Raw genomic sequence first — 27,409 nt, forward strand, 5'->3', positions numbered from 1 at the left:
TGAACAAAGGCCCCTGTGCTGGCCCCAACAGCCACTCTGCGGCCAGGGGATGAGCACCCAGCTGACGCAACCCCAGCGCTTTGGCAAGAGTTTCCACACCCTGGGTGTCAAGGTTTCTGTTAGATGGCTTTTCCGTGGCAGGAGGCCTGCAGGGGCAGGACAGCTGTGCTGTGATCCAGCTTCGGGGATTCTCTGCCTCTCTTGTTGGCACATTCCTCCCCCAGCAGGGTGACAGCTGTGCTCCTTGCCTGGTGCATGCCATGAGTTGGGAATGGGTGGCTCCTGTCACAGCCTACGTGGGACAGACCATTTGCATGAATTTGGTTCCCAAAGTAAACCCTTGGCCCCTTGCAGGTGATGCACCTTAAGGACCTCGGCCAGAAGTTGTGCAGGACCAGCCCGGGCTGTTCCCCTTTTCCAGCGCTGCAGCAGCTCCCTCTGACCCCACAGTGACAGCGCACATGCAGAGCTACCGCGGGGCAAGGCGGGCCCTTGAGCGGAGCCATCGCTGCCGGGGCTCTCCGGGCAGTGGCTTCCAGCCATGGAACGCGACAGGCCCGGAGGTGGCCGCACGAATGCAGCGCTGATTCCCTCCCCGCCAGCCCGGCGTGCCTGCCCGGCCCTGGGTGGCCGCGGTGCCCTCACCGTGTGCCTTCCCAAACCTCGCTGGACTCTCCCCGGGCCTGACGAGAGCGCGTGGCTCAGCACCGGCCGCAGCAACGAACGGGCCGCAGCTCCTGGCAGCACTCGGGTTCGGTACGGGAGCTGGCGAGCTCCGGGCGCGGCCCTTGCCCGGAGCACAGAGCAGCAGAGGCTTTGAGCGCTCCGGGCTGGCGATCCCCGGCATCCCGCAGCCCCAGCCCGGCCCCGCTCCGGGCCCTGCGCGCACCAGCAGCAACAGCAGCCGGGACCCTCGGCAGTGCCGCAGGCAGACCCGGGCGGCGGGGTTTGCCGTGCCGCGATCCCCGGGCTCCTCCGTGCCCGGCCAGTCTCCGTGACCGGCGAGCTTGCAGCAAAGCGAACGGGGCCGGTGCTCGGCCCAGTCGGAGCCCAGCGCCGGAGGCAGACAGACAAGGTCGGGGCGGGCAGTGCTGCTGCCGTGACCCCGAGGGGAAGGCCGTGTCTCGGGGAGGTACGAGCAGAGCGGGACAGAATCGAATCGAATCGAACCGAACCGAACCGGGCCGGGCCGGGCACGGCCGGGCAGGCCTCGCCCGCCGGGCTGGTCACGTGGGGCGCGCGGCCCAGTCAGGATCCACCACGCGCCAGTGGCCGCGCGCACGCGCAGTGCCGCCCAGCGGCGCTTCCCCAGTGCCACGTTCGAGGGCAGGGGCCACGCGAGACGGCGGCGCCGACCAATGGCGAGCGGCATCGCGGGGAAAGGAGCCAATGGAGGCCTGCGGGCGGGGAGGGCGGACGGCGGCCAACCCGAGGCGGCGGCCGAGGGGCGTGCCCAAAGCGCCAGCCAATGGGCGGCGCGCAGTGGCCGGGGCAGCGGCGCCGGCCAATGGCAGGCGGGCGGCGCAGCCAATAGCGCGCAGCGGCGGCCGAGGGGGGCGGGTTTATAAGGGGGAGGCGGCGCCGCGGCCGCGCCAGCCCGACCCTGAGGCCGCCATCAGCCATGGCGGCGGTGCGCGCTCTGCTCCCGCTGCTCTGCACGGCCCTGCTGCTGCCGCTGCCCCACCGCGCCGCCGCCCAGGAGGAGGAGGATGGCGTCCTGGTGCTGCGCGCCAGCTCCTTCGAGCAGGCGCTGGCCGAGCACCGATACCTGCTCGTCGAGTTCTGTGAGCGCGGCGGGGCCGGGCCGGGCCGGGGGGAGCGGGCGGGCGGGGAGCGAGGGCGCAGCCGGGGACGGGAGGGTCGGGCCGGGGAGAGGCGCTGCGGGACGGGCTCCCCCGGGCGGGTGTGGGGCCGGGCCGGGGCGGGGGTCTGCGCGGCCCCCGGCCCGCCCCTCCCCGGGGCTCCGTGAGTCCCGGCGGGCCTCGGTGCGCCCGGGAGTGGCGGCGGGGAGGCCCGGCCGCCGCTGACTCCCCATCCCGCAGACGCGCCGTGGTGCGGGCACTGCAAAGCGTTGGCGCCCGAGTACGCGAAGGCGGCGGCGAAGCTGAAGGCGGAGGGCTCGGAAATCCGGCTGGCCAAGGTGGACGCCACGGAGGAGTCGGAGCTGGCGCAGCAGTTCGGCGTGCGCGGCTATCCCACCATCAAGTTCTTCAAGAACGGCGACAAGGCTGCGCCCAAGGAGTACACGGGTGAGGAGGGCCAGGACGCAGGTGAAGCGGGCCTGGCTGCGCCGCCAGGGTGCAGAGGGCAGCAACGTGGCGCCGGGTCCCAGCACATGGCCCCGTGCTGGAGCTGTGCTGCTGTGCCCGGACAAGGTCCACTGTGACAACGACCTGGGGATGGTGCTGAGCCCATGGGGAGCGGGCCAGCCTGCAATGGCCTCCCTCTGGAGAGATCCCCGAGGGCAGCCAGAGTGGAGGAAGCTGCTTTTAGCAAAGTGACTTGAGCTTGTTTTTTGTGTTGCTTAAGTTGACTCAAGCCTTTCCAGAACTGGAAACACACCTGGGCCATTGGGTGAGGAGGCAAACACGGGTAGTGAGAGGGCTGCAAGGAAGGCCAAGACAGAATTCAGCCAAGCCAGGCCCCAGAGTGCTGGTAACAGAGAGTGACATCCATAATAGAGATCCTGGAAGGAAAAGGTGCTGTGATAGCATAAGTAATACTGAGGTCATGGAGAAGTGTTGCATTACTGGTCAAAGTTTAAGGACGGGGGCAGGAGGTGAGAGAGGAATGGATTTGTGGGAGTCCCTTGTACCTTGACTTATCAATTAGGGATAAGCTTAATTACACTGTGAGTGAAAGGGAAAGAGTTGCGCAAATGCGATCCTGGTTCTTGCTGATCTCTTGACCAGCTGCTGAAAATCTTCTCTCCAAGCTGTAGGGCTTTGTGCTGGGGGCCTTGGCTGGGGGAAGGTGACTCCTTGTTCTCTCCTGTAGCTGGCAGGGAGGCAGACGACATCGTCAGCTGGCTGAGAAAGCGCACGGGCCCGGCTGCTGCCAGCCTGGCTGATGTGGCTGCTGCCGAGGCTCTGGTGGACTCCAGTGAAGTGGTGGTGATTGGTTTCTTCAAGGTAGAGTTTGTGTTTTCCCTGGAGATGCTCTTGTGTGTGTCCAGGGCCTTCCCTGCTCCCTCCTGGCTGGGGAAGGTTCTGTGCCTTATGCAACACTCGCTGCATTGCCTTCCTTGATCTTCCAGTTCTTCGGGCTGGGCCCTGGGATGGGAATGCTTGAGGTGATGTGGCTCATGTGAGACACCTTTCTTTGCTCCCCAGGATTCGGCATCAGAGGCAGCAAAGGAGTTCCTGCAGGCAGCAGAAGCTGTGGATGATATTCCTTTTGGGATTTCCTCCAGTGCTGATGTCTTCACCAAGTACCAGATTAGTAAGGACAGTGTCATCCTCTTCAAGAAGGTACTGGCTGGTGCCAAGCCTGAGCACCACACTGGGCTCTGCTGTCTCTTTCCTTTTATTTAATTAGTCAGACTCCCACAAGGTCAGTCCTGGTTGAAACAAAGGCCCCATGCTGCTGCTGTAGCTGTTCTTGGGCCTCAGAGCCTGTGGCCCCTTTGTGGGCTGGGGAGCCTCAGGGCCCACAGTGTGCAGCTGTGTCAGTCTGCCAGCCCTGTGCTGCTCTCCCAGAGCTGCTGGGCTTTGGGTGCAGGTTGTTCCTTCACTCCCTTCCCTTTTACTCAGCTCTCTGCAGTGCAGCAGTGTCTCACAGTCCTGGACAGGCCCAAGGGAACAGCAGATGAGCCCTCTGGCTGCCATGGTGCTGTTTGGCTGTGTCGTAGCAGAGCTGCTTTTCACTGCCCACTGCTGACCCCTGCTGTGTCCAGGAGCTGCTCTGTCTCACTGCTGTGGGCTCTGCAGTGCAGGGATTCCAGAGAAGCTCCTAAGAGGATTTGCAGTTCCAGCTGACTGGGCTGGGGCAGTGGATTATGTGCAGGAGGGTGCTGACTGCCTACAGAACCACAAATGCTCTAATGGAGGCATGACAATCCCTGTCACTGGGATGGATTTCCAAGTCTGAGCAGACAAGAAGAGGTTCTTCAGGCTTGGTGGCTCCTCACCCAGAGGTGCTGTGAGGCAAGACCGAGTGCTTTGGGTTCAGATTTACTAAAGCTGTAATGTCATCAATTGTGACTTTGCCCAGCCTGACCTAACACAAGACTTCCTTTTTGTTCACCTGAAACAATTGTTTTATTATACTGTACCTCTGACACTGTAGGTTTTTTTATGGTGATAGAAGCTTGTAGACTTCAATTCTGAGTCAGAGTCCCTCAGGTCAGTGTAGCTGAGGAAATATCTGGCTAATGAGCTCAAAATGCATTAACAAAATGGTGGGAGAAGGGAGGGAGGAGTGTTTTGTTCTTGTCTCGTTTGGTAGTTGTGTGCTGTTGCATGAGTAGCTCTGTATGTCAGCTTTGTGTGCCAGCCAGTGTGTGCTGGGAGCAGGAGTGGCCATGCTGTGCCAGGCTGGGGAGGGGCAGCCCAGATCTACCCAGCCACTGGGGCTCCTCTCTGTTCTGTGCAATGGCGTGGCAGTGCCACAGCAGCTCCTGGATGGATCTGCTCTGAACCAGGCAGAAAAGGAGCACCCACAGAAATCAAACCCCAGGGCAGGAGACCTTCGTGGCCTGTTTTGGGCTTTGGCTCCATACCGTTAGTTGGGTCCGAACTGAGAGGGTTTGGCTCATTGTTCTTCTCTTACTCTGTGAGAGTTGTCCAGACTTGCAGAGGGCCTCACGCAGCTGTCCTGATGGTGCTGAGGCAATCTGCAGAACTCCTCAGAGTGTTTGCAGAATTGTTTTCCTCAGCTTTTCCACTGAGGCTGGTGTGCCTCCCCTTAACAGAAGGGTATCTGAGTCCACACTCTTCCTTCTGTCAACAGCCCTAGTGTGGCCTTGCCAGGGCCCTGCTGTGCCCTTCTGCACATCCTCCCTGCAGCCTGGATGGGCCCTCTGCAGCTGTTGCTGTTTCAGGCTGCCAGAGGGTTCTGGGAATCCTGCTCAGGGCTGACAGGGGTGATGGCCCCGTGGAACAGGACCTGGCACCTCCAGTGTGGTGTGCAGCATGTGCTGTTGTCCTGACACAGACTGGAATGAGTCCCCTGAGCTGGGCAAGTTGCTGTTTGCTGTCAGGTGTTCCCAGCACTGTGTGGCTGCAGTGGCTGCTCAGGGCCCTTCTTGGTGACTTGCACCATGAGTGCTCTCACAGTGGTGCAGAGCAAGGCTGAGATCAAGCCTGGCTGTTGCTGCTGCTTGCCTTCTGGTGGGGGGTGATTTAAAGCTTTGCTTGCAAGGAAGATGGGCACCTTGATCCAGGTTTTAGGTGGATTTTTGGTAACCTCGTTGAGATGGAAGCCTGCTCAGAAGGAGTGCAGCTGAGATCCCTTGGGGCAGTGAGAGATTTGTGTGAGATGCACAAGTGTTCTGATGAAAAATGTCTGTTCTTGCAGTTCGATGAAGGCCAGAACAACTTTGAAGGGGATCTCACAAAAGATAATCTGCTGAACTTCATCAAGTCTAATTCATTGCCTCTGGTCATAGAGTTCACTGAGCAGGTGGGTTTTAGATGTCCAACAAGGCCTTCCCATTGCTGCTGCAAGAATGTAGTAGAGGTCCACTTGTAGATTGTATGATCATGTTTTATTGTGGAGCTGTCTCTGGGGATGTGGAGGAGTGGGGAGGACACAGAATACAGAGATGGGAGCTTGCTGTGCAGAGCAGGCCTGCAGCATTGGAGTTAAACTGGTCTGGATACTGATATGCCTCTGTTCCAAAAATAAAGTTTATTTTTTACTCCTCAGACTGCTCCTAAAATATTTGGAGGAGAGATCAAGACTCATATTCTGCTTTTCCTACCAAAAAGTGTGTCTGACTATCAAGGGAAGCTGGACAACTTCAAGAGTGCAGCTGGGGACTTCAAAGGGAAGGTGAGCTGGATTTCTTGGGTCATGAGCTAGGAGACCACCCACCTCTGCAGAGAGGTGTAGCACTGTCTTTAACCATGGAGCAGCTGTGGAGGGGGACTTGAAGCTAGCTCTCTCCTCTGGGACAGGGGAGGAAAAGAGCCAGCTCAGCTACACTTGGTGTGAGCGTGCACCTGAAGCGTCAGTAGCTACAAGGTACTCGTGTTCACCTCTTGCCTTTGCCTTTTTTCCTCCCAAGATCCTGTTCATCTTCATAGACAGTGACCACAGTGACAACCAGAGGATTTTGGAGTTCTTTGGCCTGAAGAAGGAAGAGTGCCCAGCTGTACGTCTGATCACCCTGGAGGAAGAAATGACCAAATACAAACCTGAATCTGATGAGCTCACGGCAGACAAGATCAAAGAGTTCTGTAACAAATTCCTGGCAGGCAAGATCAAGGTATGTGGATTAGCAGCAGTGGTGATGAATGGGGTGGCTGAGAGGGAACAGAAATGCTCCCTGTGAGGGGCTGGAGAAGCTCCTCCGCCTTGTGCACGGAGCATCCCGTGGGCTTTGTGCTTAGGAGTGAAAGGCAAAGCTGCTGGGGCCCGGAGGCTGCAGGAGGGTGAGCCAGAGCAGGCAGCTGTGCTCTCCCTGTGGGACTGCACTGTTGGTCCAGTTGCTCTTTGTGCCAGCAGTGTGTGGAAGGTGTGAATTGTGTGGCGCAGGGGAAAGGGTTGTCAGCTCCCAGCTGCTGAGGGGCTCTGTGTGGCTCAGCCTGCAGTGAGGGTGCAGCAAAGCCCAGTCCTTGGGGAACAGGGCTGTCAGCAGGGCTGGGGGCTTTCCTCCCGCAGAGCTCTGTTGTCATTCTCTGCTCAAGAGCACCTGCTCCTCCTGCTGGGCCGGGGTGGGAAGGAGGCTCTGTGGGAGAAGAGGAAGTGACAGTTCATCTGGTTGCTTAAGCCTGTGACTGAGGCACCAGTGGGGTGTTGAAACCTGGCTTTTCCAGGATGTGTGATTGCATGATCAGCCCCAGTAGCTATGTAGCAAACAGTTTGAATTTCACTTTTTATTCCAGCCCCACCTAATGAGTCAGGATCTTCCTGAAGACTGGGACAAGCATCCTGTCAAAGTTCTGGTTGGGAAGAACTTTGAAGAAGTTGCTTTTGATGAGAACAAGAATGTCTTTGTGGAGTTCTGTGAGTATCTTTCTACAGCTGATTCCAAGTAACTGGTGTGAAAGGATTCCCAAAACCCCTGTGTGACCAGGATTAGGGGAAAAGCCTTTAGCAGCCTGGGCCCCAAAAGCAGTGCCTTGGTTGCAGAGATGTGTGAGAACTGTCTGGCTGGGGAGGAGTGGTGCCTCGTTAGATTGCTGGTGCAGCTGTGTGTCTGTGATTAACAGATGCCCCGTGGTGTGGTCACTGCAAGCAGCTGGCCCCGATCTGGGACAAGCTGGGAGAAACCTACAGGGACCACGAGAACATTGTCATTGCCAAGATGGACTCGACGGCTAATGAAGTGGAGGCAGTGAAAATCCACAGCTTCCCCACACTCAAGTTCTTCCCTGCAGGCTCTGGCAGAAATGTAAGCAGGCAGCTGGGCTGGCCAGGGAGCACAGAGCACTCGCTGCTCGCTCTGCACAGGACTGGGGAGGGCTCTGCATCCTGTGGGCACGGAACACAGCGAGTCTGCAGGACACCCAGGGCCCTCTGAGGGGTCTGGGCTGTAGGGAAAGAGCCTGGGGGGCAGTGGGAAGTGGGAATGGGGAAAAGAGGGAGCATAGAGGACAGTGTGCTCATCTGCAGGCTATTCTTTCCTCGCAGTGATCTCTGAAGTCTAGTGGCTGAGCTGTTTTCCTTCGTCTCATATGGGTGAAGGTGAATTTTTAAATTCCCTTTTGCTTGGCATGTTCACTGTTGCTCAGAAAGAGAATTCTCCTCTCCAGGGGTGTGGGTCTGTAGTGCCCATAACCAGCATCCTTGTGTTTTCCTGTGTAGGTAATTGACTATAATGGGGAGAGGACACTAGAAGGCTTCAAAAAATTCCTGGAGAGCGGAGGTCAGGATGGGGCAGCAGCTGATGATGTGAGTAATGTGTATGGTTACTCTGGGCCCTTGGGAGCAGGGTTCTGTGCCCGAACCCTCAGTCCTAAATAAGATCCTGTGTTGTTCCATATCATGTTGCTGGTGAGCAAAGTGCCCACACCAGTGTGGTCTGTTTGGGTGGCTGTGGGCCTGCAGTGCCTCCTGTCCTGGAGAGCACCCCGAGGGTGTCAGGCAGCGCTGCTGGGGCACTCGGCACCTGGAACTGGGCTGTGTGATCAGCGCCACATACCTGTGTGTCTGCTTGGAGGCTCTCACCTGCTGGGGGCTGGGGAGGCTACTACAGGTGTACAGGTGCCATCTTCTGTAAGGCTTCCTAATCCTTAATGTCCCGAGTCTGAAGCTCTTGATGGAAGTCTCTGGATGTGTTGTTAGCATGGCAGCAGAGAGCAGTGACCAGATGAGGGGTGCTGCTCAGTGCTGGGTTCTGGGTCTGCCTCATGTGCCAGAAACCAGGAGCTGTCTGTAACCTCCACAGGATCTGGAGGACCTGGAGATGGATGAAGAAACTGAACTTGAGGAAGGTGATGAGGACGAGCAGAAACTTCAAAAGGATGAATTGTAAAGAGAAGACTGATCTACATCACCCAAAAAAATCAGACACTAAATTGGCTGCTATGATGCAGCCCAGTGAGTCAGAAACCCATTAAGATTTAAAGCAGAAGGTAAATGACTGGAAATCCAGGGATTGGCTTCTAAAGTAACACTTTACCCTCACTTGTCTGTACACTTACCTTTTCTTTCTTTTGGCTTTTGAAAAGGGAACTGTCACTAGGGAGCCAGCCCAGCCAGCTGGGCTCTTTTTTCTATTGTGATGTACTTTTTTGTACACAGCTTTTGTCTGGAGAACTCTGTTCTTCTGGGCAGCAGGAGGTTGTGAGGTGGTACCAGGAGTTCAGTAGCCTGACAATCTGGAGCCTTGCCACTAACATCTTCCAGACAGCTTTTTTTTTCTCTTTTTCTTTTAAAACTAAAGCCCCTAATTGATTTCTGCACCTGGCAGGGTCCTTAGTGGTGTCAGCTGTTCTTCCCTGGAGCTGGCCTTCAGCAGATGTGGGGGCAGAAGGCTGATGGCTTCCTGGGGAAAGGTGTATGTGAAGGTGCTTCTCTTCATGCTAGCCAGACGTTTCCTTTCCCTTCTCCTTTAAGACATTTGGAGATGTCTGTTCCAAGCTCCTGGAGGGGTGGAATACTGTGTGCACTGGCTGTGGCAGGCTCTGAGGGTGGAGGTGGCTGCTGGCTCACCAGCTGTGTTGACATCCTTTTGATCAAAGACAAGAGTTGCAATCCCTTTCACGAATTATTTTGAGTGGGTTGACCCGGCAGGTGGGTGGTGGGGGAGGGCCTGATAAACAGATCAAACAGGACATTTGCAATTACTGGGGTTTGGGAATGTGGCTGAGGGAGTGCCTCACAGGCCTGAGCTGCATCAGGCTGGTTCTTAGCATTCTGCTACAATAACATTGGTACTGAATTTGATGGCCAAATAAAGTTGAGATTTTAATACTATTATGTCTCTTTGTCTTTATCAGCATGTAGGATATTTGAACCTACCCTGGAAGGGGAGATCAGAGTTGTAGGATTCCCAAGGGACTCTGCTGCAATGGGGTGTGTGTCACGTTCTCCAAGTAATTAGTAAAGGAAAAGAACATTCCAGTGCCGGTGTCCTGTCCGGATTCCAGGGGCTGGTGCAGGTGTGAGCGGCCGTGGCTTGGCTCTGGGAGCGCGCAGCCCCTGGGCCAGCTGGCCGGGCTGAGGGGACATTGCTGCTGGGCTCTGCTAGTCAGGCTCACATGACCCCCTGAGCCACTGCTGCTATTTCCAAACCTGCTGCTTGCTGCTGAAGGTATTTTGGTTAGAAAATATGCTATAAATGTCACAGGGAGGGCATGGTGAGGCTAGAGGACAACTGGGGGCACCTCAGTGGATGGGATGTGTGCTGGAGCAGTGGCACAGGGTGTTGGACAACACTTGTGTCTGTCTCCAGCTCCAGCCTTTGCTGGGCCCCAGATGTGGTGTTCCCAAACTTGGGGCACAGCAGCACCAGGGCTGGGGCTGAGCAGGCCCCCCCTCAGCACGGGATGAGGAAGGGCTGTCCCTGACAGAGCAGCAGCCAGGTGTGTGTGAGACCTGTACCTGCAGATACAGGGAGGAGCTGCCTCCCTCCAGGGCTATGACTGAAGGTGGGCAGTGGCCACTGCTGCACCCACAAACACAGCGGTGCTGGGGGCCTGGGCTGGTTGGTGACAGCTGCTTGGTCTTTTGGAGTGGGGAGGAAGGGACTCTCGCTAATCAAGTCCCACTGAAAGGAGGGACTAGAATTTGACTCAAATGGGTCTGTTTTGCACAGCCAGTTGAACTGTGACCAAGCCTGAGCTCTGCAGAGCTCTCCTCTCCCTGGGCAGACACCCACTGTGCCCGGCTTAGAGGAGGTGCCTCCCCTAGCCCAAGGGTCCCTGTGGCAGGGCAGGAGCTCAGCAGCCACTGGATGTACATGCCTAATTGCTGTTCCAGGAAAGCAGGCTGCAAGTGTTCTGTGCCGTGTTCAGGCTCATCCACGAGCGGATGCTCAGCTAAGGGATCGATGCTTTTGCCAGCAGATAAACAAGTGCAGGAGTTCTGGGGTGTGTGCCTGCCTGTGGTGCTGGGGTCAGGGCAGGGGTCTGCAGCAGGTGGGCAGAGTGAAACCCCTGACTCCTGAAGCAGCACAGGGATTTTTTTCTGACACACCCGCCTGGACGATCCCCATCACCGTGACAAAGCACAAAATGCTTAATTGTCTGATGTGCCCAAACCTGGGTGGGAGAAAACAGTGGTTGCTTAAACGCTGATGGACCTGAATGACTCCTCTGTGGCAGATGGTTCTGTTTTGGGTCACGACAGTGTAGCTGGAGAGTATCAGAGGCAGGGGCTGTCTGGTGGTGGTGCTGTTCTTCTGCTGTTCCTCGAAGGCTGCTTGCAGTAGCCTGCCCTCAGCAGCAGCTGCTTCCCTGTCTCTAGGACAAGGGACCAGCAGGGCAGGCTTCTGTTCTGTGCCTGTCCTGGGATCACCAGCAGCACCTCTGTCCTCGCAAGGGCACAGGGGCCATCAGACACTCAGGCTGTGCTTGCTGGCTGTGTGCTGTCACAGTTGGGCCGGGCAGCACAGCTCCTCCTGCTCCTTTTGAGTTGTCCCCTGCAGCTACAGGAGGGTGACAGCTCTGGATGTGACGGTGCCCACAGCCCTGGCACACCCACACTGCGCTGGGACAGGGCGGCCAGTGCCCCTTTCCCCACAAGGGCTCGATGTTGGGAAATTCCTTCCAGGCTCCCCTGAAGGACTACCCAAGCAAGAGTAGATCTGACCCCTCGGACGGGGCACGTCAACAGGTGGGTGGTAAGATGAGACACCAACTTCTGCCCAAAAGTGGGAGGCTGCAGGCCCGGGCGGGTCGATTACAAAGCATCATGGCAAATAGCATGAGCTGCACGTCCCCAAAATAGCCCGGGGCAGTCTTTATAACGCGGTGCATCAGTCCTGGGCCAAGGGCCTGGAGGTCAGTTGCGGTGCCGGTGCCACGTCCTGCGAGTGCCCCAGGAGAGCGGCAGAGGAGCACGCTGACAGCCACATCCCTGCAGCAGGGGACACGGCGGGGCCAGCACAGAGCTGCAGCCGGGAGGGCCGTGAGGGCCGCAGAGGAGGCAGCAGGGCAGCGAGGGGCAGGGCTGCGTGCTGAGCAGCCCCATGCCGCTGTGCCTGAGGGCTGCTGCCGCCAGCATGAGGGACTATTGCCCGGCGCTGCCGCGGTACGGCCGGTACGCGCCCCGGCTCCGGGCCTCCCGCACCGTGCGCTTCCCAAACGACGTCGTCTTCCAGGACCACATCAAGCAGGGGGACCTGGAGCAGGTGGGCCGGTTCATACGGGCCAGGAAGGTGACGCTGGACACCATCTACCCTTCTGGTGAGTGCTGCTGGACGGCAGAGCCTGGTGGGGCCGTGAGGGACACCGGGGCTGCGCTGTGGGCCACCCTCAGCAGGACTGAGCAAGCTGGGCCCCTCAGCAAGGAGCAGAGCCCCAGGGTGGCCCCAGCATCTCCCCGTACCAGCAGAGTCAGCGGAAAGGGGCAGCCTGGCCCTGGTCCCTGTAAGGCACCATCGAGCCCCCACAGCTTGGCGGGACCCCAAAGGACGGCAGCAAGCACAGCCTGCGGGCTCTGGGCAGCACCCTGGGGCTCCTGCCTTTCCCCCTGACTGGGGGATCTGCGTTTGTTCCTGGCTCTGCCCGTTTCTCACAGGCACTGCTCCCTCTTGTATGTCTGACTCTGGGGGCTCAGGGAAAGCTCTGTGTGCACAGCCTCACCAGAAATTGTTCATGGAATGCCTGATCTGCACAGGCTGGTGTGGAGCCCAGATCTGTCCTTTTCTTGCGCTTGGCTTGTGCTCTCACAGGGCCATGGAGACCCTCCCAGACAGGGCATTCATGCTGCAGAAGGGCAGCAGGAACCCACAGCAGCTCCTCTGGCTTTCTCACTCTGTGTTTCTTTCCCCACCGTCCTCTCCCTGAGCAGGAGAGTGCCTGCCCCCTTTCCCGAGCTGCGAATGCAGCGTGCAGAGCGAGGGAAGGGCTGACCCGCTGTCCCCGCAGGCATGGCAGCGCTGCACGAAGCCGTGCTGACGGGGAACCTGGACTGCGTCAAGCTCCTGGTCAAGTACGGCGCTGACATCCACCAGCGCGACGAGAACGGCTGGACGCCCCTGCACATGGCCTGCAGCGACGGCTACGCCGACATCGCCAGGTACGGCCCCGGGGCATGGAGCGCGGGCACCGGCGGCTCCTCGGGCTGCCCGGGCCGGGCCGGTTGCTCAGCTCCGCGCCCTGCAGGTACCTGCTGTCCCTTGGGGCCAGCCTGGAGGCCACCACGGACGACGGGGAGAAACCCTCGGACCTCATCGACCCCGAGTACGAGGACCTGGTGCAGCTGCTGGGAGGCGCCGCGCTGCGCTGAGCCGGGACCGGAACACCGAGCGCCGCGGGCCGGCCCGGGGGCCGCGCCGGACAGGGAACCGGGACTAAGCTGGACTGGGAACCGGGGCTGCGCCGGACCAGGAACCGGGGCTATTCCGGACCGAGAACCGGGGCTGCGCCGGACCGGGAACCGGGACTAAGCTGGACCGGGAACCGGGGCTATTCCGGACCGGGAACCGGGGCTGCGCCTGCCTGGGAACCGGGGCTCGCCCGGGCTGGGCCCGGGCGGCCAACGGGCAGCAGCGCCCGGTACTGCGAATCGCGAACCACTTTGTACTTTTCCAATAAAGCATCTCGGTTACCATCTCCGGTACCGCCTCCGGTGCCATCTCCGGTGCCGCCGGGGCGGGGCTGTGGCGGGCGGGGGCGTGGCGTGGCGGCGGGGGCGCGGCCAGCGCCGTGCGCAGGGCCGGCGCGGGGGTGTGTCCGCCGCCGGTAGGGGGCGGGGCCGCGCCTGCGCGGTGCGGCGCTTCCGTCTGTGCGGCTGGCGCAGGCGGGAGGGCCCAGGTGAGGGGCGCGCGTTGCCCGGCGACGGGCGGGGGGCGCCGCGCGGCCAGGCCCGGCCGAGCCCTCCCTTCCTCCCGCAGCCCCGCCGAGCCCCTTCCGGCCCCGCCGAGCCCCGCCGAGCGCCGCTGCCGACATGGCCAGGTGAGCCCCGCCCGGCCCCGGGCCCAGCGCGGCCCCGGGCCCGGCTCAGTTCCCCCCGCGCTCCGCTTGCAGCTCCCCCGTCTCCCGGGTGGTGTACAACGGAAAGCGGAGCGGCGGCCCGCGCTCCCCCGGCGCCGGCAGCGAGATCTTCACGCCGGCCCACGAGGAGAACGTGCGCTTCATCTACGAGGGTGAGCGGGGCGGCGGCCGCGGGGTGGGGGCGCGGGCGGCTCGGGGCGGCCGAGGCGAGCGGCCCTGGCCCTGGCCCTGGCCCTGTCCCCGCAGCCTGGCAGTGCGTGGAGCGCGACCTGCGCAGCCAGATGGGCTCCGAGCGCGGCCTGGTCGAGGAATACGTGGAGAAGATGCCGAACCCCAGCCTGAAAGGTGCGGGGGACGGGGGCACCGCGCCGGCCGGGCCGGTCCGGATTGGGTGCGCCGGGCGGGGGCTGCCCTGCCTCTGCCCCCAGAGTCTCTCCTGTCTCCCTTGCAGCGTTTAAACCCGTCGACCTGGGTGATCTGAAGAGGAGGAACACACAGGATGCAAAGAAGTCCTAAAGTGGATCCTCCCTGCGGGTCGGCTGCTCTCCTGAGGTCCTCAAGCAGATTTAATTTGAGATTTTGTGTTGATTTCCTCCTCTGGTCTGTCCTTCTAAAAGCCCGTGGGAGAGCCAGTCAGCTCTGGGGCTGGCTCTGAAGCTGCCTGAGGTCGAGGATGCTCAGGGCCTCACCGAGACTGCCCAGAGCCTGTTGCAAAGGATTCCAGTCCCCCGCTCATAGCTTTGGCCTCAAACCGCCCTTCCCCACTTCATGCTGAGCAACCCGATCCCCTGTTCCCCTCCTGTCGCTACCCTCTGTGCCAGGCTGGGCAGGCCGAGGCAGATGCGCTGTTGGATCGGACAGCACGGGGTCTCGCTTTCCCCTGTGCACCTCAGCTCCACCTCTGCTGGGGCTGGCCGAGGGCAGGTGGCACAGTCGAGTCTGTTCCTGTGCCTCCCGACACAGGGACAGCCCCTGTGCAGTGCAGCTGAGGGCTGGGAGGCCATAGCCAGGCTCCTCCCAGTTCCTCTGTGGCAGCAAGCTGCTGCCTGGGCTGCTTGCTGCTAGAGCACGTGGGCCACATCTGAGGCCACATTTTCTATCTGCTTAGATCAGGCCTGGTCCCTGTGGTGCTGCAGGGGAAGGTGTTCCTCTCCCTGCAGATGGAGAGGTGGAGTGTCAGCACCAGCCCCAGGCTTGTGAGAGGTGCTCAGAGGGACCTGGGCCACCTGCAGCCCCACAGGAGACGGTGGCCGTGGGGGCAGCCGTGGGGCTGCACGGAGCAAGGCTCGGGAGCTCCTTGCCCTGGCAACGCTGCAGTTTTGTACTAACATTTTCCAGATACGCAGCCCTTGGAAGAGACCCGGCCCCTCAGCCTGCCCTGGGTGGCCGCAGTGGTGGAGCCACACCAGGGGTGCTTCCTTCAGCCCCTCGCTCGTGGCACTGCGTGGATGGTTCCTGCGTCCCTGCCTGAGGGTTGGCGTGCCAGCTGTGCCCAGCCGGGCTGCCCCGAGGGAGGGCTGGCAGCCCCCTGCCCGCCCTTGCTCCGGGCTGGCGGGGATGGGGCTGCCAGGCCCGTGCAGTGCCAGTGGCTGTGGGGAGGGCTGCAGGGACTTTGGGCTGCCAATACCTTTCCTTTGTTGAGTCCTTGAGTTGTACTGTACCCTTTCCTTTCTGTGGTATGTCACTTGAGGAGTGTTGTAAATAAACGCTGGTGTCCTTTTGGGGCGGCCTTGGTGTGGTGCTGCAGCCTGGCCCAGCTCTGGGGCGTGGACGAGGGGCAGAGGGCTGCGTTTGGCTTTGCCCTTGCTGGGCTCTTGGTTTCCCTGCAGGCAGGTGCAGCGTGTCGGTGGCACAGTGCCCTTGGGCTCGGGCAGCCAGCATCCCGGGAGCTGTGGCTGCACCCAGGATTTAAATGTTGAGACTATTAATACCCTCATATCCTCTTCCCTCTCCTGCTTTAATGGCATTTAGGCTATACTTAGCATTGCTAGAATTTCTGCTTGAGTGCATCTTGACACTTGCCACGACCCTGTTTACCTCCCATCACCAAAACATTCCTGCTGCTTGGTCCTGGCACAGCAAGATGGAAACAGCCCCTATTGCCTCCTGAGCCACCCCAGGCCCTGCGTCCTTGCAGCTGCGGGCAGTGGGGGACAGGAGTGACGGCGTCACTGTCAGAGCCCCTCTCCTTTCACTCTTGTGTTGGGATGGGCCCTGTGGTGTGTTCAGGGAGCCGGGCAGGCCAGTGAGATGCCCTGCTCAAAGCCCTTAGCATGCCCAGGGCTGTGTGCTGTGTCCAGGCAGGCCTGTTCAGCTGCCAGGGAGCCCAGCACTGCCCCCCGTCTGGGGCCATCCCAGCTCTGCAGGACCCCCACACGCCCTGGGCAGGAGGGCCCTGCTGCAGCACCCCCACTTCTGCCTTGTTTTCCTCTGCTTGGGCACAGTAAAGCCAGAGGCAAAGCAGCTGCTCAAGCTCTAATGAAATGTACAAAAAACATCCTATAAGCAGGTGATTTTTATAAAGACTGATGCCAAATTGCAGGGCAAGGATGGTGAGGCGGTAGGGGGAGGTGGTGGGTGTTAGGGGTGTGAGGAGTGAGGCCACAGGCCAGAGAAATCAGGCTGTTTACCTGTAAAAATCGACCTCATCAGAGTTTATTTCCCTGTGCCTTGGACACAGTGCTCTTCATTAGATTAAAGGGTGGGAGGAGGAGAGGAACGTGTTTGTCATCAAATTAGGTGGTGGGGAAGAGGCCTGGCAGCAGGCAGAATCGACTTAGGAGACCAATTTGTGGTGCTCAATTCCCTTGATAAAGTGGGAATTTTCCTACGAGGCGCCGCGCCTAGGGGTGCCTGCTGGGCTGGGCTGGGCTGGGCTGGGCTGGGGGCACTGCCCGCCGTGCCTGGCTGTGCCAGAGGGCACTGCCTGGAGGACACAGCCCCGGCCACCAGTCTGGGGGTGAGCAACTGCCTCAGCCCCATTCCATGCCCTGGGATGAGCTCACAGCCAGGGCTGGCTCCATGGCTGCGCTGTGGTTCTGCAGAGTCTCTGCTTGGGGCAGAGTGGTTCCAGCGCGGGCTGCCTGAAAAGGCAGGGGGTGCTTGGGTGCTCCATCCCTGGAGACACTCAGTGCCAGGCTGGACGGGGCTCTGAGCAGCCTGGTGCTGCAGGTGTCCCTGCTCATTGCAGGGGCTGGGCCAGAGGACGTTTAAAGGTCCCTTCCCACCCAAACCATCCTGCAAGTCTGGCCAGGCTGCTGTCAGCACCTTCATCCCTCTGGATACCAGGAACGAGCAGCTCCCGTAGGGCGGCTGAGGGCAGCGCCTGCCTGTGTGTGTGTACACGTGAGTGTGTGTGTGTGTGTGTGTGTACGTATGTGTGTGTATACACGTGTGTGTGTGTGTGTGTGTGTGTGTGTACGTATGTGTGTGTATACACGTGTGTGTGTGTCTGTGTGTGTGTGTGTGGCGTACATGTGTGCTGTATGTGTGCACACACCTGCGCAGGGCTCAGCGCCAGGGGACACAGGACATTTCCCCAGCTCACCCATGGGCTGGGGCTGGCCTGAGGTCCCTGGAGGGTCCCATCATTGTGTGGCACACACAGGGCCACCCTTGCTGGGCACGGTCTGGGGGCCAGCCTGGCCCCAGCAGGGTCGGGGGTCTGCAGTGGGTGTTGCCACAGCAACGCTGGAGCAACAGGCGCAGGGCACAGCTCCGTGCCATGCCCATATTTACCTTCCCAGAAACCGCTTGGTGCTCCAGCAATTTGCCTCAATTAGGCTCGTTACCGCGTCAGGAAGGCCGCAGTGACGGCAGCGGCTGTAGGGCCGCTGGCTCCGCGGGGCTGTGAGCGGGGCAATGCTGTCCCTCCGCCTGTTCCTGTCCCATCCCTGCACTTGGGGCCTGGGCAGACCCCCAGCACTGTGCGCCCCTTCCCTCGCCCGTTCCGCGGCGCCGCTGCCCCTGCCCCACGGCCCCGAGCCCCGCCGCCCAGAGCCTCTGTGCCAGGCTCTGCTGCTCCCATCCCCGCTGCCAGCGCTGCTCTGCCTCTCGGGCGCCGGCTCCTGCTCGGCCAGGGCAGACAGCGAGTTGTCGAGTAAACAGAGGAAAATTACTGTGCGCTGGGCTGGGCTCTGCTGCCGGAGCCAAGCTCTGCGTGGCCCGGGCCATGGCTTCTTTGGCGGTGCCACGCCAGCCCCGTCGGTGCCTCGCTGTGGCCGGGAGCCTGCAGGCAGCGCGGCTCCCGAGGGTGCCAGGGCAGCCGTGGGCGTGAGGGCAGCCGTGGGTGCCGGGGAGCCGTGGGTTCCGGGGGACCCGCGGCTGTCGGGGCCGCGGCCGGGCGGGCGGTGCTGCGGCTGGGTGCGATTTACCGAGGGCAGCGCCTGCCCGGTGTTCCCCGGTGGGACTCCCAGCTCTCAGCCCCTGCGCCGGGCTGGGTGCGGGCCTCGGGCAGCCGGGGCCGTCACCCGCACGGGAACGCTGAGTGACGGTGCCGGGCAGTGCCCACGGTCCGCGGGCGGCGGGGTCACGGCAGGGCGGCTGTCCGTCCCGCCGCCACCCTCGGGCAGGGCGAGCCCGGCCGGGGAGCAGCACCGGCCTAATCCCCACACACCAGGCGATTGTGGCGCCCAAAGCTGCGGCATCCGGGCTTAGCGCTCATGTGCGCAGCACAAGCCTCTTAGGGCACGGCGTGAGCCCGCCGCCCGCAGCCCCGGGCCGGCACCGGGCTCCGGCAGCCCCGCACCCCGCGGCGCTCACCGAGCCAGCGCTGCCGCCGGCTGGTGCCCGGCCACGGCCCGGGCAGCGACCGGGAGAGCGGGGGTGCCGCGGGCAGAGCCAAATGATTTAATTAAGGGCTCCTGGCAGCGAGAGGACAGAGCCGATTAGCGGCCAAAGGAAAGCGCGTGCTGGGGAGCTGGAGCTGCCCCCGGCCGGCAGCGCTGCAGCGGCTGCACGTCTGCCGCCTCACCTGTGCGGGGCTGGGGCAGGCCGTGGGGCAGGCAGTGGGGCAGGCAGTGGGGCAGGCCGTGGGGCAGGAGGTGGGGCAGGCCGTGGGGCAGGCAGTGGGGCAGGCAGTGGGGCAGGCCGTGGGGCAGGCAGTGGGGCAGGCAGTGGGGCTGGGCTGGGGCAGGCCGTGGGGCAGGCAGTGGGGCTGGGCTGGGGCAGGAGGTGGGGCAGGCCGTGGGGCAGGCAGTGGGGCCGGCAGTGGGGCTGTCTTTCGGAGCATCCCATCCCTGCCGGGTCACTCAGCTCCCCATCCATGGCTGTGGAGCATCCATGGGGTGCTTAGGAGCATGGCCCACACACATCCAATGTCCCCAGAGTCCCCAGTCCCCACAGCAAGGCACACACAGAGCTGGCCCTGCAGCCCGGCACGGGCCCACACCTATTTACAGATATGACAGATAAATTACAGCACTGTGCACGGGGACTCGAAGGTGCACGAGGAAGCACCACAGGACAAACTCCCCCCCTACAGATCCCCCTGGCCCCACAGTTCTCCCTTCCAGAGGTCCAGGTGCCCCTTGCCTGCCTCACTGTGTCCGTGTGCCCAGGCACCAGGGGTGGACGGGGCCGGGCGCGGCTCAGCGCAGCCCTCGCAGCTGGCTGCGGGCTCAGAAGTGGCTCTCGGCCGTGGTCTCCGGGAACTCGTAGCAGTGGTGGTGGCCCCCGAGGGCGAGGTGCTCTGCGGCGCCCCTCTCCAGGCGCTGGGAGCCGCCCGGGGGGCCCAGGCTGCGCCCCAGCCCGTTGGTGCAGCCGCTCACCAGCTGGTGCTTCTCGCAGGTGCTGCCCGCGCCGTTGCGGGCGCTGGGTGCGTGGCTGTAGGTGTGCTTGTACTCCTCAGCCAGGTCCTTGCCCAGCTTCCAGCGCTGCCAGCGCTTCAGCAGCTCTGCCTGCACCTGCGGGAGCAGCTGTCAGTGGGAGCCTGTGCCCTCTCTGTCTGTGACCCTGCTGTCTGTGCCCCGCTGCCCATGCCCCCTATTGCCTGTGCCCCCCTGCCCGTGCCCCCGCTGCCCATGCCCTCCATTGCTCATGCCCCCTGTCCATGCCCCCGCTGCCCGTGCCCCCCTGCCCGTGCCCCACTGTCCTGCTCACCTCCTTGTTGACGAAGCAGTAGAGAATGGCCACCAGCAAACCCTGGGAAGGTGGAGGAGAGGCGTGAAGAGCAAAACCAGACCTCAGTCCAGTCCCTCCTGAGACTGCGTGTCCCCAAGGAGGGCTGGGCTCACCTGGAAGGAGCTCAGGAAGAGATCGAAGAAGAGCTTGACGTAGCGCAGTGTGCCCTGGGCGTGCTCGTCCGTGATGAAGGCAAAGACCACCTCGTGGATGCCCAGCAGCGGGATCAGCGTCAGCGTGGACCTGGCCAGCCTGTGGGACGAGGGTCACGGGTGGGCACGCAGCCCTGTGTGCCGTGGGGACACGGGATCCACACCACAGTGTACCCTACAGTGTTCCCCCACAGTGTAACCCCACAGTGTACAGCCACGTCCAGCACCCACCTGAACTTGTAGTCAGTGTAGCGCATCTGGTGCGCACGGAGCTTGGAAACGAGGATCTGAATGATGCGGATGAAGATGAAGAAGTTGATCTGCAAAGGAACGGAGTGAGCCGTCAGGGGCACAGGCAGAGCCAGAGGAGGGGCAGACAAGGACGCCTCTGCTCCCCTGCCCTGGGCACCCCCTCCACAGCCATGCTGGGGCCTGTGACGCAGATGTGGAGAGGGGCTGCAGGGGGCTCACCAGGATGGCCAGGAACACGGGGAAGCGAAGGATCCACCAGAAGCCCATGTTGTTGTTCGTGGACCAGCACCTGCAGAACGGACAGATGGGGACTGCCAGGAAGCCCCTTGACCAGGCAGCTGCTGGAGACTGGCATGGATTGGCAGCCTGAGTCAAGCAAGCACTAAGGCCCAGAACCCTGCTCCTTGCCATGGGCAACGGTGTGGAGTGACTCCAGAACCAGCACAACGTCCCTAGAGTCCCCCACGCACCTCCCTGTGCCCTGTGCCCCCCGCCAGCCAGCAGCTGGAGCTGGTACTCACTGGATGTTCTCGTAGAGGAACTTCACAATGACCCAGGGAATGAGGAACAGCATGGGTGCCCCTGAGGGGAGGGGAGCAGAGCACGGGTGAGGCACAGCAGGGCACAGGTCAGGGCCCAGCCCGCCCACACTCACCCCAGCCGATGCACAGGTAGAGGGTGAAGTAGCTCCTCTCGGAGAAGACGGCCACCACCAGCAGGTTGTGCAGGTAGATGCCTTCCACCAGCAGCCAGCAGTAGTTGGCCACGATGCCGTACTGCATGAAGACCGTGGCTGCCCTGCAGCCTGCAGCTGCCTGTGGGCAGGGGTCAGGGCTGCAGCACTGTGTGTGTGCCTGTGCCCCCAGCCCCACCAGAGCCCCCAGCTCCACAGCACTGCCTGTCCCTGTGCCTGTCCCTGTCCCCATCCCTGTCCCTGTCCCCATCCCTGTCCCTGCGCTGACCTCGTCGCTCAGCCACACTTGCACGTTGTAGCCGTCGATCTTGTCGCTGTAGTGGGTTTTGAGCAGGGCGTCGATGACCAGCACGGAGACGCCCTTCAGGATGAAGGAGGCGAACAGGTTCATGTGGATGTAGTTCCTCATGCAGTGCAGCTTGCTGTGGATTTGGGGGCCATTGTCAATGCCCGTGCGTGGGCCCCGGCCTCCCCCTGCCCAGCCTGGGGACAGCCATGCCCAAAGTCCCACCTGAAGCCCAGCAGCAGGGCCAGGGCGAGCAGCAGCGCACACAGCGACACAGAGTAGCCCACAGTGTACATCACCTTGAAGCTGCCATAGGTCCTGGCAAACTTTTCCTGGAAGAGGAGGGAGCGAGTGAGGGCAGGGGCAGACGGAGGGCAGGCAGGGGGGCAGGCAGGGACCCCCACACCCCTGCTGCCCAGGTCTGCCCACCTGCGCCTTCAGGTCCTCGTCATCCTGCTCACACTGTGTGGCATCGCGCAGGGACTGTCCCCGCGGGCCTGTCACCCACTGTCCGTCCGGCCCACAGGTCTTGAAGACGTGTCTGTGCTTCACTGCGAGGGGAGGGATGGTGAGCAGTGCCAGCCCCCGTGGGCAGCGTGCACCGGCCCCGGTGTGACAGCAGCACATGCACACAGCACACAGGTGTCCCAGCACAGCTGCACACGCGTGGGAACACACTGCACAGGTGCACACTCACAGAGCACACCTGCACACACTGCACAGCTGCACACACCGCCCAGGTGCACGTGCACACGCCCCTCCCCGCGTTACCTTTCTGGTACCAGGGCAGGAACCAGGGGCAGGGCACGCTGGCTGTGCTGTTGGGCATCGTGTCGGGCCAGCAGGAGAACTTGTCGAAGGTGCGGTTACAGACCAGCTCTGCAGGAGGACAGGAGCTTTGGCCTCCCCCTCCCTGCCCCTCTGCCTGCCCCCATCCTGCCGGGCCCTGCGCTGGCTCCGGGCCCCATCCCCATCCCACAGGACCCGGGGGGCCGCGGGCACTGACCCGTGGGCGCGGGCTGGCGGCTCATGTTGCGCTGGCACTCCTCGCTGTACTCCTTCCACCTCTCCACGACGTTATCCGTGATCTGGGCAGAGGGACCCTGCGGGCACCAGGGACCACCCGTCACCCGTGTCCTGCTCGCAGGGGGCACCGTGCTGAGCCAGGCAGTGACCCCAGCTGGTGCTGCCGAACATGCCGTGCCGTGCCATGCCATTCTGAGCCACGCCGTGCCATTCTGAGCCACGCCGTGCCATTCTGAGCCATGCCATGCCATTCTGAGCCACGCTATGCCATTCTGAGCCACGCCACGCCACGAGGAGGCACAGAGGGGCACCAGAGGCTGTACCACGTGCCATGGTGAGGGCATGCAGTGCAATGGGTGGCTCGGTGGCAGTCCTGCGTGGGTACTGGGCTGAGCGTGGGGCAGAGCACCCTCGTGTGTGACAGCTCATCCTTACCTGGCAGCAGAGCAGCAGCACCAGCAGGGTGAGGAGACGTGGCTGGGACATCCCTCCTCTGGACCCCATGCATGGGACACAGCGCAGGGCACACGGCTTCCTACTGGCCCTCAGCAGCTTCTCCAGCCTGGGGGTGCCGGCCCTGGCATGTGGGCAGCCCTGTGCAAGACTCCTGGTCACGAGGACTCCTGGGACACAGCTGGGGGAGATGGGGCTAGGGCAGGTGGGGCTGGAGACGGCTGCTCTGGCACAGAGCCTGTCCCCATCCCCACCTGGCCCTGCTTGGTGTCCACATTCAGATATTTGTTCACTCATTTTTGCACCAAGTGCCTGTATTATCCTCCCCAGGAAGGCACTGGGACGGTGACCATGCAGGTTCTCCTGCAAGTTTCAGGAGAAGCTGCCAAGGCAGTTTCAGCCCCTGTGTGGCTGGAGTGCAGTGGCAGTGCTGCCCCCAGACCCTCAGAGGAAACCTGGGCTGGTGCCACCCCACGCTGCTGCTGGGGCCCCGCTGGGCATCACTGCTGAGTCTGAGAATGCAGACCCCCGTGGCAGAGGGGACCCCTGAGCACCCCCTCAGGCTGGCACCTGGGCACATGGTCTGGCAGCAGCACCCCAGGGACGGCCAGGGAGGGCACGGGGCAGCAGGGCAGGGACACTGCCATTGACCCGCAGGGATCCTGGCTCGTGGGGCTGCTGTGGGCCTGGGACAAGCTCAGCTGTGGCTCCATCTCCCCCAGCCCAGGGCAGTGAGCTGGGGCTCTGGGCGCTCCACAGGCCGTGGCTCACGAGGTGCTGTAATTCCCTCCAGCCCTAAGCCGGTTATGGGGCTCCTGAGCAGGATTTTGGCTCTTCCCACAAGGGCCCATTTTGGCACAGCCCAATGTGTGGGGTGAGGGCAGGCGGGCCGGGGGCGCGGGCAGCGGTGCCAGGGCCAGCGCGGGCACGGCAGCACGGCCGCAGCCCCTGGGCTCCCCTGGCACCAGCCACAGCGCCGTGCTCCCCATCAGTCTGCTCCCAGGGCTCGCCGCTCTGCCCGTGCCTATTTTTATCCCTGGGAAAGTCGCGTTTCCTCCGTCCGTGCAGACCCACTCGCCGTGTCCAAGTGGCTGCTGGAGCAGCTCGTTAATCAGCACTTGGGGCTCCAGATGCAGCTCTGGGAGCAGGACCTGCCATGGCCTTATTTAGCCAGTCCCAGGACAGACGGAGCTGTCTCCGGGGACAGCTCTCACTGGGTGGGCTCTGTGAACAGGGACCTTTCTTGGGTGCCCATTAGCCCCCTCACCACTGCAGAATTCCTGTTTTTGTCATCACCCCAGCCCCACCCCAGCAGCACAGCTGCCCAACCACTATTCCTGTCCTAGACCCTCTCCCATCCCACCTCAGGATCCCTGTCTCTCTCCTCCCACAGCCCCATGCCAGCATCCCTGTCCCTGTTCCCCACCATCCCTGTGCCCCCCTCCAGCACACCAGCATCCCTCCCTGTCCTGTGCCACTGCCACTCTGTCCCAGCCCTCGGGAAGATGCCAGTGCCAGTCCCTGGCCAGGCATCAGTCCCTGCCCTGGCTGGGAATGCTCCCCCAGTCCCTGGGTCACAGGGGTTTGCTGTCAGCCCCTCTGCGCGGCCGGGGAGCAGCTTTGGGGCAGAGGTGCCGCTATTTTTAGTGGCTGCAGTGGGATTTAGCAGCAGGGAGGCCTCTGCCCTGGACTCCCCCCATCTGGCAGCCACTGCCAGCCCTGCCCCAGCGTGGCCAAGCCGGGCAGACTGCACTGGGTGAGGGGTCCTGGCACGGGGGCCAGTCACGCTCCAGCCCCATCCTGGTCTTCCCCCTGTCCCTGCCCAGGCCCTTTGCCCCAGCTGCTGCAGTGCTGCTCAGCCAGATGCCCACCAGCCACAGCAACAGGGTCCCTGCACACAGGGGCTGCTCCCAGCACAGACCCGGGGGTGCAGAGGCAGCCGTGGACCAGCTCTCCCTGGAGTGGTGCCAGTGGGCAGAGGCAGAGAGGGAGCAGAGGCTCTGTGTGCTGGGACAGCGAGGTCTGGGGTGGCCGGGAGCCCTGGCAGCACCCTGGGTCCCTCCCTGGGGCTGGCACTGCCCAGCAGCAGCACCAGGGGTGCCCTGGCAGTGCCTCTGCCAGCTGGACGGGCTGCAGCCTCTCAGCCGTGCCTGGGTGCCACAGGCAGCTCTGCACAGGGGCCTGGCCCCACATCCTCACCGCCTCCCTCTGCTGTGCCCAGCCGGCTCCCAGGGCCACATTCCCTGCCCTGGCACCTCATCCCCGGCTGGGGCCAGGCTCTGGGGATGCCCCACCACACCAGGGCATGAGCAGGAGGGTGCCTGGCCTTGAATTGGTGCCTCTGAGGGGCTGCAGTGCAGGACAGCAGGTGTCCAGGGCACTTTTGCCCCACGCTGGTGCTGGACACTGGGGTTTGCTCCTGTGTCATGCATGGTCTGTGGCTGCTGACCTTCGTGGAGCCAGGCCGCAAACACCCAGTGCAGCTCCACCTGGGGCCACAGCTGTGGAGGAGAGACCTTGTGCCAGGAGAGCAGGAACGAGGAGACAGCACTGGGACCTGTGCAACACCCCTGCTGGCAGCCCCTGTGCTGGGCCAGAGGGGTCACACACAGGCACCCCCATCTGCCCTCACAGTGTGGCTGTGGCTGCATTTGCCTTTCCTGAGCCAGCAGTGCCAACCCTGCAGCCACAGGGGCAAAGCAAGGACCCCCATTTCCCATGACCTGTGCCCCTGGTGCCCCTGCAGCTCATGGCAGCTGCCCCTGGCCCCAGGCAGGTCGGGAGGGGCCAGCCCAGGCAGGGTGCAGGGCAAACGGAGGCCCTGGGCGCACTGCTGCCATGGCATTGCACCAAGGCAGGGGGCATGGATGGGAAAGGGCCTGTGCTGGGATTTTGCTCCCCACCGATGGCTGTGCAGCCTCCACGCTACCCTGCAGCAGCTCTGTGCCAGCACGGACCCCCACTGAAGGCTGAGGGCCCAGCCCTGCCTAGGAAGAGACTCCTCATCCCACCATGGCCCCTTTCCCCTGAGGATTTTGCCAGCCCAGCCCCTCCGGCACTGCTGCCATTGCACGTGTGAGAGAATGAGCTCCACATCTGGGATCTCTATGGATGGTCATGTGGATCAGGGCTGGGTAACGTCCCCACAGGACACCCATGGGCATCTGCAACGTGACCCGGGAGCACCTTGGCACAGCCACAGCCCCGCACAAGTGCAGCGAGGCTGGCGCAGCCCCCAGAGCCTGGTGCCATGGGACTCGGTGGGGTGGGGGCTTGGCCTCGTGTGAGCACAGCCCCGTACCCAGCACTGCCCCACACCCGGCACAGCCCCGTACCCAGCACTGCCCCACACCCGGCACAGCCCCACACCCGGCACAGCCCCACACCCAGCCCCTCACCCAGCACAGCCCCACACCCGGCACAGCCCCACACCCAGCCCCACACCCGGCACAGCCCCACACCCAGCCCCACACCCGGCACAGCCCTACACTCAGCACAGCCCCACACCCAGCACTGCCCCACACTCAGCACAGCCCCACACCCTGCACAGCCCCACACCCAGCCCCACACCCGGCACAGCCCCACACCCAGCCCCACACCCGGCACAGCCCCGTACCCAGCACTGCCCCACACCTGGCACAGCCCCACACTCGGCACAGCCCCACACCCGGCACAGGCCCTCACCCAGCACAGCCCCACACCCAGCACAGCCCCACACCCAGCACAGCCCCTCACACAGCACAGCCCCTCACTCAGCAGAGCCCCTCACTCAGCAGAGCCCCACACCCGGCACAGCCCCTCACTCAGCACAGCCCCACACCCAGCACAGCCCCACACCCGGCACAGCCCCACACTCAGCACAGCCCCACACCCAGCACAGCCCCACACCCGGCACAGCCCCTCACTCAGCACAGCCCCACACCCTGCACAGCCCCACACCCTGCACAGCCCCTCACACAGCACAGCCCCACACCCTGCACAGCCCCACACCCTGCACAGCCCCTCACCCAGCACTGCCCCACACTCAGCACAGCCCCTCACCCAGCACTGCCCCACACCCTGCACAGCCCCTCACACAGCACAGCCCCACACCCTGCACAGCCCCTCACACAGCACAGCCCCACACCCAGCACAGCCCCACACCCAGCAGAGCCCCTCACCCAGCACAGCCCCACACCCAGCACAGCCTCGCTGGCTCAGAGGCAGCTGTGAAGCTGTGGGGGCTGTGGAGCTCTAGAGCTGTGGGGCTGTGCAGCCCCCGGACACAGGGCTTAGCCCCCCATGCGCTAATGCGGTGCTTTCCACGGCTGGCTTGGCTCGGAGCTCGGAGCTACATGCCAGCTCGGCAGGGGCTTTGGCACTTGGCAGGGGAGGGGACGGTGCTGGGCCAGAGCCGATGCGGTGCCAGTGCCAGCCTGGCCCTGCAGATGCTGCTCCACTTCCCACCCGGGCCCAGGGCGAGCGGGGCAGGGCAGGGGACATGGCCCTGGCAGGGAGGTCCAGGAGTTCTGTCCTGCGCTGTCCCTGCGCTGTGTCCCTGCTGGAAGCTCAGGGAGGTTTCCTACTCTCCTTCTCTGTTCTTTCCTTGAGAACTAAGTACGAGGAACTTTGGCAGCAAAGGAGCAGCTGAGCAGCCCGGAACAGTCCTTGTGCTGCA

At 62.6% G+C, this 27,409-nt stretch overlaps 4 protein-coding genes across 4 annotated transcripts; 3 read left to right on the plus strand and 1 right to left on the minus strand.

Moving 5' to 3' along the window:
- The first annotated feature begins 1,592 nt into the window (after positions 1–1,592).
- Positions 1,593–9,582, plus strand: P4HB (prolyl 4-hydroxylase subunit beta). The gene is made up of 11 exons (XM_058039050.1): positions 1,593–1,784; positions 2,043–2,249; positions 2,998–3,131; positions 3,333–3,470; positions 5,518–5,622; positions 5,869–5,994; positions 6,230–6,430; positions 7,050–7,170; positions 7,377–7,558; positions 7,972–8,058; positions 8,555–9,582. The coding sequence occupies exons 1-11, from the start codon at positions 1,622–1,624 to the stop codon at positions 8,639–8,641; spliced, it is 1,551 nt and encodes a 516-aa protein (XP_057895033.1). The 5' UTR covers positions 1,593–1,621; the 3' UTR covers positions 8,642–9,582.
- Positions 9,583–11,800: 2,218 nt separating this feature from the next.
- Positions 11,801–13,062, plus strand: PPP1R27 (protein phosphatase 1 regulatory subunit 27). The gene is made up of 3 exons (XM_058038782.1): positions 11,801–12,017; positions 12,702–12,852; positions 12,939–13,062. The coding sequence occupies exons 1-3, from the start codon at positions 11,801–11,803 to the stop codon at positions 13,060–13,062; spliced, it is 492 nt and encodes a 163-aa protein (XP_057894765.1).
- Positions 13,063–13,631: 569 nt separating this feature from the next.
- MCRIP1 (MAPK regulated corepressor interacting protein 1) lies at positions 13,632–15,175 on the plus strand. Its single transcript, XM_058038784.1, has 4 exons — positions 13,632–13,730; positions 13,803–13,921; positions 14,016–14,114; positions 14,221–15,175. The coding sequence occupies exons 1-4, from the start codon at positions 13,723–13,725 to the stop codon at positions 14,283–14,285; spliced, it is 291 nt and encodes a 96-aa protein (XP_057894767.1). The 5' UTR covers positions 13,632–13,722; the 3' UTR covers positions 14,286–15,175.
- A 4,146-nt stretch (positions 15,176–19,321) lies between these two features.
- On the minus strand, positions 19,322–22,930 carry GCGR (glucagon receptor). Its single transcript, XM_058038896.1, has 13 exons — positions 22,735–22,930; positions 22,280–22,376; positions 22,045–22,152; positions 21,703–21,824; positions 21,499–21,605; positions 21,256–21,409; positions 20,949–21,108; positions 20,815–20,875; positions 20,513–20,582; positions 20,273–20,361; positions 20,003–20,141; positions 19,869–19,910; positions 19,322–19,672 (listed from the first exon to the last, which is right to left on the minus strand). The coding sequence occupies exons 1-13, from the start codon at positions 22,801–22,803 to the stop codon at positions 19,388–19,390; spliced, it is 1,503 nt and encodes a 500-aa protein (XP_057894879.1). The 5' UTR covers positions 22,804–22,930; the 3' UTR covers positions 19,322–19,387.
- Positions 22,931–27,409: the final 4,479 nt, after the last annotated feature.

This window comes from Melospiza georgiana, chromosome 21 (assembly GCF_028018845.1).
Source record: "Melospiza georgiana isolate bMelGeo1 chromosome 21, bMelGeo1.pri, whole genome shotgun sequence".
Lineage (NCBI taxonomy): Eukaryota > Metazoa > Chordata > Aves > Passeriformes > Passerellidae > Melospiza > Melospiza georgiana.

Coding starts and splice junctions, on each gene's coding strand:
- P4HB (XM_058039050.1), top strand. CDS start 1,622: ATGGCGGCGGTGCGCGCTCTGCTCCCGCTGCTCTGCACGGCCCTGCTG. Junction 5,623..5,868: donor TCATAGAGTTCACTGAGCAG/GTGGGTTTTAGA, acceptor TTTACTCCTCAG/ACTGCTCCTAAAATATTTGG. Junction 8,059..8,554: donor ATGGGGCAGCAGCTGATGAT/GTGAGTAATGTG, acceptor TAACCTCCACAG/GATCTGGAGGACCTGGAGAT.
- PPP1R27 (XM_058038782.1), top strand. CDS start 11,801: ATGCCGCTGTGCCTGAGGGCTGCTGCCGCCAGCATGAGGGACTATTGC. Junction 12,018..12,701: donor GGACACCATCTACCCTTCTG/GTGAGTGCTGCT, acceptor CTGTCCCCGCAG/GCATGGCAGCGCTGCACGAA. Junction 12,853..12,938: donor GGCTACGCCGACATCGCCAG/GTACGGCCCCGG, acceptor CGCGCCCTGCAG/GTACCTGCTGTCCCTTGGGG.
- MCRIP1 (XM_058038784.1), top strand. Junction 13,922..14,015: donor CGTGCGCTTCATCTACGAGG/GTGAGCGGGGCG, acceptor CTGTCCCCGCAG/CCTGGCAGTGCGTGGAGCGC. Junction 14,115..14,220: donor GCCGAACCCCAGCCTGAAAG/GTGCGGGGGACG, acceptor TCTCCCTTGCAG/CGTTTAAACCCGTCGACCTG.
- GCGR (XM_058038896.1), bottom strand. CDS start 22,803: ATGGGGTCCAGAGGAGGGATGTCCCAGCCACGTCTCCTCACCCTGCTG. Junction 21,825..22,044: donor CCTGCCCTGGTACCAGAAAG/GTAACGCGGGGA, acceptor CTCCCCTCGCAG/TGAAGCACAGACACGTCTTC. Junction 21,410..21,498: donor GCCCTGCTGCTGGGCTTCAG/GTGGGACTTTGG, acceptor CCAAATCCACAG/CAAGCTGCACTGCATGAGGA.